Source organism: Peromyscus californicus, unplaced genomic scaffold (assembly GCF_007827085.1).
Source record: "Peromyscus californicus insignis strain IS unplaced genomic scaffold, ASM782708v3 Scaffold_22__1_contigs__length_63687245, whole genome shotgun sequence".
Lineage (NCBI taxonomy): Eukaryota > Metazoa > Chordata > Mammalia > Rodentia > Cricetidae > Peromyscus > Peromyscus californicus.
In genome coordinates, this window is record NW_026294525.1 from 38,515,329 (window position 1) to 38,532,080 (window position 16,752).

A 16,752-nucleotide genomic window follows, 5' to 3' on the forward strand; every position below is an offset into this window, starting at 1 on the left:
CTCCTTTGCAGCTGGTACCCAATGGTCCAGTGATCTTTCATCACACTTGGAATAAAGTATCGATTCCACAGAGGAGCTCTAGAATGGGTCCCACAGTGGCCTCTGTGCACCCTCCACAGCTTCCCACTGCCTGAGCGGCTGGGGCCATGCTGCCTCCTCCTGTTCCTGAAGAAGGCCAGGCCTGGGTCTATTCCAGGCCACCCCCACCCCACCCCCACCCAGCACCAGCCTAGACTTCACTCTGTGGGGGGTCTCACAGGCCTCGCATCATTCAGGGCTCAGTTTCTCTTCTGTAGCTGAGACATGGACCGATGGCGTCCCCTCTCCCATCATGGTCACCTGCACATCCTCTCTATTTGCACAGTTGTGCTTTGATTATGTGTGTGTCTGCTTAACTCTAGCTCACAACTGTCCAACCCTTCACTGCGTCCTACCACCTCCTACGGCAACGGCCACTGTTCAGATACCAGCCAAGTTCCAACTCAGACACAACACAGCTTTCTCTTCCTCGAACTGCTGTCTTCAACAATCAGTAACATACAATTTAGCCTCATACGTTACATCCTAATCTTTGCTTATTTCACACCTGCTGATTTTCTAAGTTTTCTGAGAAGACTGAACATGGACTTCCGTATGAAGAGCCGTCTGTCTCAAAAAGATAAGTATGTGCTCTCTCCCAAACACTCTGCTCTGAAATTGTCTTAATGGAATAAGAACACTTGAGTCCCTCCTTCCTCGTTTCTCTTATGTCTACTCTGTACTGGGGGATGGTCTCTAAACACTTGGCTCTAGTCGAGGCAAAGAAAGCTTTGGACAGTGAAGATTCCTCTCTGTAGAAAGCTCTGGAACTCTTGGCTGCCTGTTCAACCGCGATTTGGTTTGTCCAGAAAAGGTGACAAGATTAATTATTCCCCACCTTGCCAGAGCTCTGGTCTCATGATCAGCAGCAGGCCGGCCCTTCCATGACTGTGCAGGGTTAAGGATGTGGCCACAGATCAAGTTGCTAACCAGCCTCGGAGAAGACTGCCCACTTGACCTTGGCCTCCTGAGCTGGTACTCTGAGCAAACCAAAAGGGCTTTGCCAGTCCGTCTAGATTGTAACGAACCAAAAGGATACTGAAATGGAACGATCCACAAGTTCCGGTGATCGGTTAATGTTTGTTTGTTTACATCTTAAGTTTAATGAATCAATTAACCACACAAAAGCAATGCCATAGAACTGCCTTCACTATTTTTGAAAATTGGGGCAGCTGTTGGTGATGCTGGGTTTCCGAAGCCTGCATTCTGTTCATTTTGACATTTTGACAACAACTATCTGAGAAAGCATCCCAAACTGAAGACAGATGAAAAACATTGCACTGTGGCCTACGTTTGCTACATCGTCTTACTCACGTTCGCCTCTCGTTTATAGCTTTTGGGAAAGTTGGCTGCTGTGAAAGGCATGTCTTCCCTGACCACAAGCCACCATTCTTGTAACTAAACATTCAGCACTAAACTTGCAAATCTTTAAACAAGTGGATCAAAATCTCTCTGAAAATCGTCATTTAGACAAAGACTCAGATACAAGCAAAGTATTAGGAAACAACGTGACTCTCTTTTCAGCGTCTTCCTCCTAAGCATTCCCTCTAAGTACTACTTCCCACTTCTTACGAGTGACTCACAAAGTAACATTAGAACCTAGGACAACACAAAAAGAATTCTCTATTTTGGTTAATTCAAACTACACTTGAAACAGAAACTTAGCTGGAGAAAGAGAACACTTGCATTTCTCAAAATTAGTAACTATTCTTCCTGTGACACAAATAAGTAACTTTGAAAGTTGACAGGCAGACAGATACTCATAGTACACACACACACACACACACACACACACACACACACACACACACACACGTTCACCTGGTTGGACGTTGGCTCTAGGGGAGAGAAGACCACCTAGAGACATGGTTAGTTAAGGGGGACTAAATGAGGACACATGGGACTGTGCCTATCCTTTCCCATCCAGGGCATCTTTGGCGGAGCAGTGAACCTGGCCTTTCCTCCCAAGGTCACATATTCAAGCAGAAAGTGTAGGACAATACAGCTGCATCAAAGTCACTTCTAAATTTTCCAGACAGCTGTCCTTAGATAGATATGAACTAATTAAATTCCAAGCATTAGAAAAAACAGCTTACAATCAACTGTCTCGTTTCCCTGCCCTTGCCATTGTTCAGCAACTGGGAGAAAAGGCTGTGGCGATGGTACTTGCCACACACCACCCAGAGCTAATCAGCCTCACCCACACCGCTAAGAATGGCCAATGATCACGTGAGGAAAGGCGGCAGGGGTGAACACCACAAAAGGGAAGTGATTTGCCAGGTAGCCTATAATTAGCTTCCAAGTTTTACAGTGGAGAATAGTATTGAGGCGAATAGATTAGGAAGACTTTAAAAGGGGATTAGTCATTCACGGCAATGACTAATCCCTGAATTAAGTCACCTGAGCCAGGGGGGAAAGCCACATCACACAAGCAATATATCCCCTCTATTACAGATTCCTCTCCATTGCAGGTCCCCTCTACTATTGATTTCTCTATTATAGATCCCCCTCCATTACAGATCCCCTCTCTTACAGTTCCCCCTGCATTACAGGTCCCCTTTATTATAGATCCCCCTCCATTACACAACCCCTCTATTATAGATCCCTCTGTATAGATCCCCCTCCATTACAGGCCCCCTCTATTATAGATCTCTCTATTATAGATCCCTCTGTTATAGATCCCTCTCCATTACAGGGCCCCTCTATTATAGATCCCCCTCCACTACAGGGCCCCTCTATTATAGATAGATCCCCTCTTCTGCAGAGAAGTGACTTCTGAGGACAACAGACTTGCTTTTGGAAATGTCAAGTTACCTGTTCAAGAAGACACTGAGCAGACAATAAAACCATTCAAACAAACTAGACTGTCATAAACCACAAAACCCCAACAGCAGGCAATGAGGATTAACTGGGAGGGGTAATTCTAAAGTATCCTTAAATATAATACCATCTCCATATAGAATATACCTACATGATAAAAGAATCTGTTATATCAAAAAGCTTAAATTTTTCAAGGGAGACTCTGAACTACCACTGTGACAAAAATTCTGATATAATGGAAAGGAAGCTGTACTAGAGAGAATGCTTTTAAGGAACGCTAGTCAGAATAATTAAAAGTTGACCTTGACCCCAAAATATTTCAGTTACAGTAATATCTGAAATAATTCTGAGAAGGAATAGCTTTCATATGAGCCCTTATAAAATTATTCAAACACAATGCACAAGAATACAACATTAAATTGTATTAACCAACAGAATGATATATTGGAAATATGTGAATGGTTGGTAAAACATAAACATTAAAAAACAAAGTAAAATACACACTCTAAAAAAGTTTTACTACCTAAATTAACAATGTTTCTGCGTTTTACCTGAAATTGTATGGTAGTTATTAAAATATGTCTCTAAAGTCCTTTGACATAGAGCTTGAAAGAGTAGGGGTGGCCGGGGTGGTGGTGGCACATGCCTTTAATCCCAGCACTGGGGAGGCAGAGGCAGGCGGATCTCTGTGAGTTCGAGAACAGCCTGCTCTACAGAGTGAGTTCGAGAGGCAACCAGGGATACACAGAGAAACCCTGTCTGGAAAACAACCAAAAAAAAAAAAAAAAGAATAGGGTGAACAGCCCTTCCCTTTGAGTGGTGTTTGTGTTTGATTTGCCCAGATGCTGCTGCTGAGAGACTTACAAATGAGGGCGGAAAGAATTAGGTAACGTTCACCTGGTTGGGCGCTGGCTCTAGGGAAAGCCATCTCCAAAACAGAACCCGGGGACATGCAGGCACTTTGGTAGACAGCCACAGCTGAGCTCCCTGGCAACAGCTGTGAGCTGAGTAGAGTATGCCATCTGACGACAAGCACATGAGAAACTCCAAGAGTGAACTGGCCGTCTGAGCAGTTCCCAAATTCCTGACCCACAGTGTCATGGTCAAAATAAAACGGTCATCTTAAGCCCCTGGCTTCTGGAAGAATTTGTTCAGCAGCAGGCATAACCAGAGCAAGGGCTCTGAACTGAAGAAGAAACCCTTGAGTGTTGGTGGGGTGGTATAAGACAGACTCTAGCCATCCTATTTACTCACATTCAAAATTGAAATAGATCACAGGACAGTGCGTCAAAAGTTCAGATCCAAATCATTTAGCTTTTCGACCAATCTAAACATGCCTCATTTTTTTCTGTCCTTCCCTTTGGTTTCATTAAATATTAACTGAACACTTACTCCTATCCTGGGTGCCAATCAAAGGTGCTAGTTATGAAAGTTACTAAGACACCAAGGGTAGTATCACAAAAATCACACACCAATCATCCTACAAGCGTGTGAACACAAAAGGTACAAGTGCATGCTGACAGACAGGGTGGAAAGAACTCTGAGAGCAAGCAAGAGTCACATGGAGACTTGGCAGAGCTCTGAAGGCTGAGGGGACTTGACCACAGAAAGGACATTATGCCTTGAGAAAAGAGAGCGCGATGACAGAAAGGAATGAAAAACACAAGACACGACAAATCCTCCTGGTAGTGTGCGGAACCAGGATCTTCACGTGGCGTGCGGGGAAGCAACGTTCTGCAGGTTTTTGAACAAGATGATGCAATACTGAAATTCTCATTTCAAAGGATTAATTTGGCTCTTAGCTCTGTTTGGATCATTGTGACAAAATACCTGAGATTATCAATTTATTAAAAAAAAAAAAAACCAAAACCCACAAACTGAACAGTGATGGCACGTGCCGGTAACTCCAGCACTTGGGAGACAGAGGCGGGCGGATCTCTGTGTGTTCAAGGCCAACCTGGTCTACAGAGAGAATTCCAGGACAGCCAGGGCTACACAGAGAAACCCTGTCTCATAAAGCCAAATAGAAAGAAAGAGAGAGGAGAGGAGGGGAGAGGAGGGGAAGGGAGGGGAGAGGAGGGGAAGGGAGGGGAAGGGAGAGAAGAGACTGGGCTCATTTTCAAAGGTGACCTAGCACTGTTACATTGGGCCTGTAGCAGCATGGTACCTCTTCTTGGTAGGAGGGCATAACTGTGAAGGCTGCCAAGCTCATGGCTCCAGAAAGCAGAAGAGAGAGCGAGGGCCAGAGTCCCAACATCTCCTCCAAATCGTGTCCATAATGTCCTGACTTCCTTATACTAGCTTGTATCACCTAAGAATTTTACCACTTCAGAATAGTGTCACAAGCAGCAGATCAAGAGTTCAACATCTGGTCCCTTGGGAAGACATTCAACACCCAAACCATAGCATTACCTAGTACAGTGTTTCCTACACTGACGACACCATCCTAAATGTATTAAATAGAATAAACAAGCCCAGTTTATATGCACCATTCCTATGCCTATAACACAAAAGAAAATTACTGTATATTTAAGTATAGTGTTTGTGTGCGTGTGCGTGGCGGGGGGGGGGGGGGGGGGGGGGGGGGGGGGGGGGTCCCTGGCTCCACCTAACCAAAGTTCATTATTGTCACACCTGGCTTTCCACCTGGCTACTGGGAATCCTAACGCAGGCCCTCAGGCTTGTGCGGCCAGCACTTTACAGATCCCCCAGAAGTCCCTAAACAAAACAGTACTAAGTTCTTTATCTGCATACAGACCGTTTCACAGTTTAATGGAACACAGAGCAGGAAAGAGGCAATTTAGATACAATGCAGTAAGTAGAATCCTACAGAAGGATTCTTACACTGTTTTATAGCCTCAAATAAAAAGGGTAGACTATAGGAAGAATGGTTAATCCACATGTAGGAAGTCAAGAACAATCCTCATAGAATAATACCTAACCTGAGACTAGAAGAATGGGGAGGACTGAAAGAAGCAGAGATGTGGACCCACAAGGGCAGAACAAGGGCTCTCCTCAGGCAGAAGTTCATGCTACCAAATGCAAAGACTCAGGCGGGTCATGAGTCTTCAAAGATCAAAAAGTTGGAGGTGCCGGGCGGCGTTGGCACATGCCTTTAATCCCAACACTCGGGAGGCAGAGCCAGGTGGATCTCTGTGAATTCGAGGCAAGCCTGGTCTACAGAGTTCCAGGAAAGGCACCAAAACTACACAGAGAAACCCTGTCTCGTAAAAACCAAACAAACAAAGAGTTGGGGCTACTTGAAGATAAAGTTTGGAAAACACAGGAGTCAGATCACTCAGGGACATGTACACACCAACCTCACATTCTACTCTACAAGCAAGAGGCCACCCCTAAACAAGTAAGAGGGAGAAAGCCAAAAATGGTCATGCATTTTAAAGAACCCTCTGGCCTTAGTGTTGGGAAAGAGATTGGAGTCGAGATTGGAGGACAGGAATCAAATCACCAGAGTCCAGGAGGGAGGCACTGGAGAGATGGCTCCAGTTAAGACGGCTTCCTGTTCTTCCAGTGGACACAAGACAGGTTTCCAGGACCCGGGCTCACAACAACCTGTAACTCTAGTTCCAGGGGATCCAGTGCCCTTCGCTGGCCCCCACGCGCACCTGCATATATTTAACATACATACATACACACACACACACACACACACACACAATGTTCAGATCCAGGAGGGAAAAGGTAGAGTCAGGAGCACAGGAAATGGCAGCAGAAATGAAGAACGGTATAGCAGAATGCAAAATACCTCAGGATGAGGGACACAAAGAACCGCATGAGGGAGCAGAAGGAACGCAGGCATGGCCTGGGCTTCTGAACTGGGTATGGCTGATGGAAGGAACGCAGGGACTCCGAAAGCAGAAAATAAGCTCTGGGAAAGAAGAGAACAGAAGCAGGAATCCACTTGGAAGATTTAAAATGAATTGTCTACAGGTAGGTATGGGTAGGACGTCCTGCTAGAACGATAGCTTTATGGTTAAAAGCTAGGAAGAGCAATGGGTTCCGATTGAGTATTCTGAGACAAAAACAGAGAGAGGCCACCGGAACCCCAGGAGTAAACATTAGCAAACAGTAGAGAGCTGGGGTGGGGGGGTTCAAAGAGAGTAATGACTCAAAGGCAAGAAGACAACAGGAGCACGTGCCACTAGAACTCAGCAGCAAACCAAACCACTGCTTCTCTAGAGTTTCCGGTTACTCCTGTAGAGTGGGAGCCTTTCCCTACGAAATCCCACAAGCAGCTCCCACTTTCTTAAACTGTGCAACTACGTTTCTTTTCTTTCCTCAACCAGGAGAATTCGGTTCCGTGCAATATCATTTCCCCTCTGGAACACTGCCTTCCTCATCTGAGGGGCTTTTGACTCCCACGATGTGGTCTCCAGGCAGACATTAACTTCTTCTAAAGGGATGGTCATACCTAACAACTCCTCATTTCTTATCCCTCGAATCCCACTGGGAGGAAATGCAAATTAGTTATAGTATTATGCCCCCATCCACCCCGCTTTGCCCAGGCCTTCTGTCATGGCCTTTTTGATAAGATAACAAACGTAAAGACTATAAAAGGGCTGCAGGCTCTAGAGCCAAACCGACCGATCAAAATTTAAATCCCACGTCCAACATTTCGTAGCTCAGTGACGTTGAGGAGATTACTGAATCTCTCTAACCTTCGGTGTTCTCATAGAATGGTCTACTACAACAGTTCTCAACCTGTGGGTCGTGACCCCTTGGGGGGGCGGGGTCAAAGGACCCTTTCACAGGGGTTGCATATCAGATATCCTGCATATCAAATATTTACCTTACAGTTCATAACAGTAGCAAAAGCAGAGTTATGAAGTAGCAATGAAAATCATTTTATGATTGGGGGTCACCACACCATGAGGAACTGTATGAAAGGCTGGCGGCATTAGGAAGGTTGAGAACTGCTGTTCTACTACCTACAGCTCCAAATGAGTTGTTCCTGCTCACTTGGAAAGACTGTAATCTGAAGGCCAACCGCACAACTGCCAATGAAAACAGATCCACTCCCATTTAGCGACCACCTCCCTGTTGGGAAAGGCGATGGTCAGTTTCAGTCATCCTCTGGCTATACCTTTCCTGCTTGGAATAATGTCGCTGCCTTCAAACTGGTCTTTTTCTCTTTGATCTTTACAACATACTCTGCACAGAGACTATCCTTCGAAAGGACAGTCGTGGCTGGTTACTCTCTCTTCAGTATTTCCTTGTAGTTTCCCATCATACTCAGATGAAAAGTAAATTCTCTATGACCTTAAATACCTGTCTTGTGTCCTCTTACTGCACCCATTTGTACCTGCAAGTACCAACCACATGGGTCTCCTGGCCATCCCTGGCACAGCCCAGGCAGTCTCTGCCTCTGGGACTCGATTGCCATTTTTTTCAGATATAGTATATGGTCTGTTCCATTGCTGGCTTACAAAGGTCTTAACAGGGAAGAGATTTTGTAAAAGAAACCGTTTCTAACAAAACCCCTCAAATGATGAGCTTAGTAGCAATCCCCTCTTTGGTATTTACCAACTTTCCTTTGTTTCTCTTTCTCCACAGCCCTCATTGCCTCTAATATATTAAATAATTTGCGTTTATCTTCTTCATAGCCTAGCATATCAACTCCATGAAGCCAGGGATTTTGCTGTCTTCTTTTCTCCTTGAGCACAGACCACAGTATCTGTAACACTGAGGGTGCAGACACACAAGTCAAGTAACATGAAACGATAAACTATGGATGAGGAGAATGACTAGAATGAAGACTTTGAACCAATGGTTGTTCTCACTATTTGTGAGTACGTACACACTTCAAGCACGATCATCCCGAAAGGGATGGTGTAAATGGGATGTTGGAAGCCACAGAGAATGGTAAATAGTGGATACTATATTCCTATAGACACTAAATTATCATTTTATAAAAGAAACTCATGTGAGAAGTTTCATTTTAGTTTAGTATGTAAAATACTTGTAACAAAATCAACGTGAACAAAATAGACACGTTTTTCAGCTGTAGGGTTTGAGAGTGAAGCTAGACCATCTGATGAGCATATTCCAACCCTACATTTCATCATCAGCACATAAAGAAAAAACATTCTTTCTTTATAAACATCAGCCAAACTGTCATTAATGAACCAAAAAAAAATTAGCAAAAATAATGTTTTCCCTTAACTTAACATAGTAAATATTTTAAAGAGGAGGGTGCTTACAGATATTCTATTTCTAAAAACTGCAATGTATTCTGAAACATACATGCTTGTGTGCGTGTGTGTATACACATATAAATATACATATACACGTTAACTATAAATAGGTTTATTATTTTTGATTAAATAGTAAGAGAAAAAAAACACTTAATAAAAGGTTAGTTGGTTCCTAGAATGGTTTTAAAAGAAGCTCCCAGAGAATAAGAAAAAGGAAAAAGATAAGTATCTAACTGCTTGAAAAAGAGCTTTTATTAATAAAACTGGAAACAAAAAATACTTCCAGCAAGGCTGTTAAATGGCTTCTTGAGAGCACTTAATATGTTTATAGAGCATCTCCTGGTATAGGGCTAACGCAAAAATAGAACACTAGTTAGCAAATAGGGTAATTATAAGAAACCACTGCCAGCTGCCTGTCTCCATTGCCCATCACAAACTCTTAATAAAATGCCGAAAACTCAAGCTTTACCACAATCCTTTTGGTCTATCACCTCTGGACAAAGGAGTGTTCAGATCTAAACACCTGAGGCTCCATCCACTCTAGGAGAATAAAACTCACATCTAAAGGTGTCCGCTGATAAAGAGAGTCAGTAATACTTGCAGTGTTACTTGAGATCTTTTAACGGTGGAGCTTGGTGTAGGACTGCTCTACCAAGCCTCTCTTCCAGCCAGCTGGAAAGCAAGGGAAAGCTGGCCCTGGACCTCAGTGCTCGGCGGGAGACTGCCCTGCAGAAATTAAGCGCCAGTGAAAATCAGACTACAAAAAGTAAAAGCCGGGCAGTGGTGGCGCACGCCTTTAATCCCAACACTCTGGAGGCAGCGGCAGGCGGATCTGTGAGTTCGAGGCCAGCCTGGCCTACAGAGTGAGTTCCAGGACAGGCTCCAAAGCTACACAGAGAAACTCTGTCTCAAAAAAAAAAAAAAAAGTAAAAGAAAAACGGAAGCAATTGCTAAAGAGAAGGGTGCAGAGAGAGAAGAAGAAAATAAGAGCACAAGTCAGGAAGATGTGCAAACAAAGGTTACCACATCCCCCTAAATACACACTGCGAGCACACGCACGCACACTGCATACACAGACGCATACATACATCGTCTTCAATTCTCGATTTTGAAATTTGTAAAATGACTCCAAAACAGAGTGCATGCTCATGTTATTCTTCACACTTTCAGGATTACCAAAACATATTTGGCCTGGCGGGATCTGTAAATCTATCCAAGTGAAGACGATGACAGTCAAACTCCATGTTCAATAAGATAAAAAAAATATATATCCATCTGCTTTAAGACTTAAAGGAAAAGAATCGAGGTTACACTGCTTTACCTATGAAGACTGGGTGACTGAGATTTACTAAGGGAATATTTTCCTTCTGGCCGCTAGGTCACTGGTTCTAGGGTGACTACAGTAGCAGTCATTTTAGGACATTACCGTGTAGCAGCTGTTCTCCTCACAGTGTGTAGAAGAAATGTGTTGCTTGCTGCTATTAATACCCATCGGACAGGTGTATACATTCCAAGTCATCTGCATCTGCCAATCTCCTGCACTTTTGAGCAGCGTGCTGGAAGTCACAACAGCTGCTGCCTTCAGCTAGTCCGTTAGAAGGCTCACTTCTTCCTTTGTGTTATCCAAAGCACTAAATGTTCATATTTCATATTTACAACCCATTTTTCTATCTAAATCAAAGTCATGAAGGAAAGGTATTTGTGGATGGTGTCTGGAAAGAAAAGATGGCAACCACGCACCTTTCTTCTTAGAAGAATGCGTCAAAGGCCAAAGGAGCTGAGACGCCACTTTGGAGACCCTGGGAGTCTGGGAGACATTGCAGGCGTCCTGCGGACTATGTGCTAACCATGTATGTCATTGGGAAATGCACTTCTAAAAACAGATGTACAAAGCCTGCATATACCTAAGCAATATAAGCCAGGGAACTTCCACTCTCTGTGTCTTGGTGTGCCGTAACCTCTCAGTCAGTGCCAAGCGCAGTGGCTGACGTTCTAATCTACCGTTCAACTCCTCACCACGGTATTCAGAAAGTGCATGGTAACTACGGCACTACAAAGTGATCCCACCAAGGATTCTCCTACCCAATCACAACACAGAGATGCTGTCACTCTCTGATTGCTGAGGCCTATACTGAAATACTGCTGATACCTGTTCATCACCCTTGGCCACGTCTTCAATCCCTGAAAGACTCTTTGCTGCTCCAAGTCGGAAAGCATTTCTACCTCCCAAATTCCTGTCTTCCGCCAAAGAACGCCGCAACTCCTGTCAGAAGAGTTCACTCAACCAGGCATGATTTCAACTCACAATTAATATGCATTTTTAATGTTTGTATAAAATGTTTAATACTCATTTGCTTTACATTCTTAAATGATGTTAAATAATGTACCAAGCAGATGGCAGAAACTCAAATGTGAAAACGTCACTAATAGGTCTTTAAATGCATGCTTTTCCCCCCCAAAAGGTTTTAAGCAGCCTGGAAGTCCAGGCTTGCCAGATTTGCTTAGGTCAAAAATCTTATCAGGCCAGGCGGTGGTGGCACACACCTTTAATCCCAGCACTCCGGAAGCAGAGGCAGGTGGATCTCTGTGAGTTTGAGTCCAGCCTAGTTGCAGGAAAGCCAAGGCTACAAAAAAAAAAAAAAAAAAAAAAAAAAAAAAAAAAAAAACAACCTGTCTCAAAAATTCAATTCAATTCAATTTAATTTAAAAATCTTATCAGATGCAAAAGGGAAAGCATGCAACATCTCCCCTGCCTATTTTTCTTGTTGTTGGTTTTTTTTGTTTTTTGTTTTTGTGAATCAAACCTAAAGCCACACAGAAGCTAAGTAAGCACTCCACCACTGAGTTATAATTCTAGTACCCCACCCACACCCACACATACACACCTTTTTTAAAACCTGGAGACAGGGTCTCACTAAGTTGCCCAGGCCAGCTTTGAACTCACAAAGTTGTCCCAGCAAGCCTTGAACTTGTGCTCTCTGTCTGCCTCAATCTCCCAAGCAGTTGGGATTATAGATCTGTACCATCAGGCTGGCTGCAATGCCCTTTTGCCCTGGTTCAGTAAGGCAGGAACCACACAGTTAGACCCGATTTCACTCAGGCACTGGTGGGTTCACCACAGATCACTGTCTACAGTTAAATTTCACTAATGAGAAGATCCACGCACAGATGACCGTGAAACGGAGAGCTCTGAATATGAAGATGGCCAGATCATAAAATTCAGGATCCTATCAGAAATATGACAACCACAATCCTGTATATCACCCAGTGGAAAAGGACTTAGGTTTTCATAAACTAGAAGCTTCGCCGGGCAGTGGTGGCGCACGCCTTTAATCCCAGCACTCGGGAGGCAGAGCCAGGCGGATCTCTGTGAGTTCGAGGCCAGCCTGGGCTACCAAGTGAGTCCCAGGAAAGGCGCAAAGCTACACAGAGAAACCCTGTCTCGAAAAACCAAAAAATAAAAAAAATAAATAAACTAGAAGTTTCCTTAGACTCTTTTAGATACAATAACAAATGCAGCCCTATTTCATTTATCTTCTTTAAGTCTTTGTCTTTTAACTTAAATGTAAAGATGCGCAAAGCAAGCCCAGCAGTGGTGGCACACACCTTTAGTCCCAGCACTCCAGAGGCAGAGGCAGGCGGATCTCTATTGAATTCAAGGTCAGCCTGGTCTACAAAGCTAGTTCCAGGACAGCCAGAGCTGTTACACAGAGAAATCCTGAAATCTCCCACACACACCAACAACAAAAAAAAAAATCTCTGAGCAAACTTTGGCACCCAAGCTTTCTAGGGTGACCTCAGGTTCTTTACAAATTCAATAACTATTGAGCAAATATCTGCTATATGCTAAATAGGCAAAATCGTATGGAGACTTCTGTCTTCACAGAAGTTAATTACTGAGGAACAAGAGAGTGTATTAGTGCTATGTAGAAAAGCTAAAACCCCTGAAGAGACACAAGGAGTTTGGGACAAGGCTCAACTTTTAAAAGGCGGTCACAGAGACTGGGGAGATGGCTCAGTTGGTAAGAACTTGCCGCACAAGTCTGAAGACCTGAGTGCAAATGCCTCACTGGCATCCACATAAACAAGGGAGGCGTGGATGAGAACGCTTACAACCCCAACCTTAGGGAGCAGAGACAGGTGGGCTCCAGGAACTCCAGGAACTCAGCCAGACAGCCTATTCGAAACAGCAAGCTTCAGCTTCAGTAAGAGACTCTGCCTCAAAGGATTAACAAGGACAGTGACAGAACAGGGCATCCAGGGTCCTCCTCTGGCCTCTGTGCGAGGGCACAGACCTGCAAACCCAGGCACATACATGTGCACATGCACACATACAAAGACACTCAGTGAAGACCACAAAGGATGGTGTGTGAATACGGACCCGAAGGTGGGGGTGGCAGACGGAGCAAGTAAAGGAACAGGGAGCGGGAGTCCCGGGGAGTAAGTACGCAGCCCTGAGGTGGAAGCATGCCTGGCTTTCTGGACTTCACTTGTGCTGTGATTATTTGAAATAATGCCTACTTCTTGCTTGCCGGAGAAAGTCCTGCCAGTTGCTTTGGGGGGGTCAGGGACGCTGGCGTCGTCTCAAAGACTGCAGACCATGGTTCAGACACTGCGGTCACTTCGAAGGGGTTTTTTGTTGGAATGGGCTAAAAGGACGACTCATCCAACTTGCTGCTTCTCCCTCTTCTCATCACAACTCCAAACACCAACTTCCTAAAAACTAACTTTTGCTGACAAAAAGGGCCCGGCGTAAGGAAATCAAACCATCAGGCAGCATAACCCACCAGGAGTACCAACCTCGAACTTCAAAACCAGCTACTGGTTATATCCGGCAGGTAGTAAGTAGGTAAGGGCTGGAGCTGGGGAACTAAGGAAGTGGAGGCCATAGGCTTAAAAGATTCAAGGCCAACCTCGGGTATTTAGCCAGTTTAAGGCCAGACGGAGCTACACAGCAAGATCCTGCGTATAAATAAACAAACAAACAAATCAGTAAATAAAGGTGCCGCTTGGTATCTGTGTTTAAAGCTCACTGGATGTTACTGTGCACTATGTTTTGAACACATCTGCTCTCTCCGTGACTTCTCTGGAGCAAGGCCCATATTTTGGTAATGTCGGAGTCCCACCACAAGGCTCTGCACAGGAATGGCAGCACTATCTCCACGAGGGTGATGTCATAGAAACGACCACAAACAAGCAGGCAGCCTTCCCCCTGCTTTAAGTCTCCGTTGGCAGATAAATCCTAAAAACAGACACCACGGTGTCTCCCTCCCGGGCGTTTGGATAATCTCAGCCATTCGGGCCAAGCTCCTGTTTGTGTAACATTCCAGTCTGTATTAAGTCTTTCTTCCCATTTCCAGTGGGGCACAGTACGCACTTTCAGACCAGACCCCAGCAATGGAGTGACCACAAACTACACAGCAACCCCACCGCTGAGAACCCTGGTCGGTTCACTGAATTCAGCCAGTCTACAGACACTATCATCTGAAACAACCCAACTCAGACTGTAAATCGACATCCAGACAGTCTAGCCAGACAAGCAGGCAGGAAGGGAACAATTTCAGGGCAGGAGAGGTTGGAAGACAGATTTTAAAAATATCTGATCAGGCAGGGGCCTGGAGGATGAGGTAAAGCGTCACAGCAGAGCTGGCACCTGAACAGACACGGTTTTGAAAGATGAACAGGCCTGGGACAATCAGACACGGGATCAAAGGGCATTAAGGATTGTGCAAAACACTGGCAGAAACACCGAAGACTGAAAACCAGGAAGGAGGGCTGCTCTGTTTCTCAAGCTTTCCAAGAAAAAAAACCAACAAGCTCTCTGAAGGAGGGTGGAGGGAAGGAAAGTTCCACGGCCGCCTGTTGGGTTAAAAACCTCTTCTTGCTCTCTCTCTCTCTCTCTCTCTCTCTCTCTGCTTTGTTTGGCTCCTTCTCTTTTGTTTCTCTCTTGAGGAAATAAAAGTACTGTGCAGGCTTAAAATTTCAGTAGAGAAAAGTACTTTAACTTTCATGTGGAAAACTGAGAAGCGGGCAAGAGTTAATTTTCTTTTTTTTTAGTTTACATGCCTTTCGATATGGAAAGGGAACACAATTAAAATGCAGGTATCACAGCCCTGACACACTAATCCCAAGCCTCCTCTTCACCAGCTCCACAAATATTTATTTTATGCTCACTGTCTGTTAGTTTCTAGGATGCCAGGCCAGTGAGGCAGCCTTTCTTGCTCTCCCCGGAGCAAGCTCTTGCATGCAATCTACAGAAGAAATAATCAGAGGGCAATCCACCTCATTCCTCCAGCAGCTGCCAACCAAAACCTGAAGCTCAGGGCAGAGTTAACCAGCCAATAAACCAGTGTGGGTGAAAAACACACTTAATAACAAGTAAGGCTGTAGCCATGGCTAGAGGCCCTGGGTAAGCGGGCCCTGTCACCTCTTCCCTTGCTAGGAAGCTTAGAGGAGAGCCTCCTCACCAGTACTTTGGCATGGTGAATGGGCTGAAAGTGGGCCGAGAGAGCCAGAGCCGTGGAAGTTACCTGGGAGCTCAGGTAGATTTTGAGGCACTCCTCGCACACCGCCTTCTTGCAGCAGGGCAGGGGCTGGATGGGCTTGTCTTCCAGGCACACCCGGCACATCAGCACCATGAGGGGCGCGTAGGGGTCCCCTACCCCACCCAGGCCAGAGTAGGGTGGAGCTCCTAATAGGCCAGGCACGGAGAAGGGCTCCGGAGCCAGGTAGAACTCCAGCTCGATGCTGCCGCCGTCGGGGGAGAGGGGGTCAGCCGAGAGCGACAACGGAGAGCTGGGGAAGGAGGGCGGCGGGCTGGCGGGAATCGGCCCCGGCGGCGGCGGCGGCGGCGGCGGCGGTGGTGGTGCTCGAGGTGGGGACTCTGGCGGCGACAATGACTCGGCGGTGGGGGCCTCGGGCAGGTCGCTCTCCACGCAGTACACGGAGCAGAAGACTTGCGGCTTGGCGGGGGGCGGGTGTCGCTGGGCCAGCACGTCCAGGAGCAGCCCGTCGGGGGGCGGCCGACCGGGGGTCGCCTCCCGTGGCCCGGCGCCCTCCGCCTCGCGCTCCAGCTGCAGTTCCAAACTCTGGGGGTCCAGGGGCCCGGTGAGTGGCAGTCCCGCGGGCTGCCCCGCCGGGGCCCGATGGCTCGCAGGCTCCTGGGCGCTCGCGTCCACGCAGCCCGGGTCTCTTCCGCAGCCGCCGCCGCTGCTCAGCTCCGGGGAGGAGGAGGAGGAGGAGGTGGAGGAGGAGGAGGCGGCGGCGGCGGCGGCGGCGGTGGCGGTGGCGCGCGGCCCGGGAGCCCCGGCGCGGTCCCCTCGCGGCCTGGGGGACTCGGGCTGGCCGGCTGAGCCCCCGCCAGGGGCCCGCGCCTCCCAGGGCCCGCCGCCGCCGCTCACCGTGCTCTGCTCCTCGCCCATCGCCGCCCGCGGCCCGCGCCGCCGCCGCCCATCCAGCCGCCGGGACCCCCAGCCGGCGCCGGGCAGCGCGGGCAGCGGCTCGGCTCCACTCGCGGCTGCGCTTCTGCTTCCGGGTCCCTCCTCCTCCGGGGCCGGGACGCCCCAAGCTCCCTCCGGGGAGCCCGTGCTCCCGGGCCGCAGCGCGCGGCCAGCCGGCTCCTCCTCCGCCGCCGCCGCCGCTG

General features: G+C 46.8%; 1 protein-coding gene across 1 annotated transcript in view; it reads right to left on the bottom strand.

The window, feature by feature from the left end:
- Nucleotides 1–16,546, bottom strand: part of Rnf217 (ring finger protein 217) — a 113,524-nt gene extending 96,978 nt beyond the window's left edge. Inside the window, exon 1 of the mRNA XM_052751294.1 lies at nt 15,641–16,546. Within this exon, the coding sequence (XP_052607254.1) occupies nt 15,641–16,531 (891 nt within the window). The 5' untranslated portion in view covers nt 16,532–16,546. The remainder of the gene's footprint in view (nt 1–15,640) is intronic.
- Nucleotides 16,547–16,752: the final 206 nt, after the last annotated feature.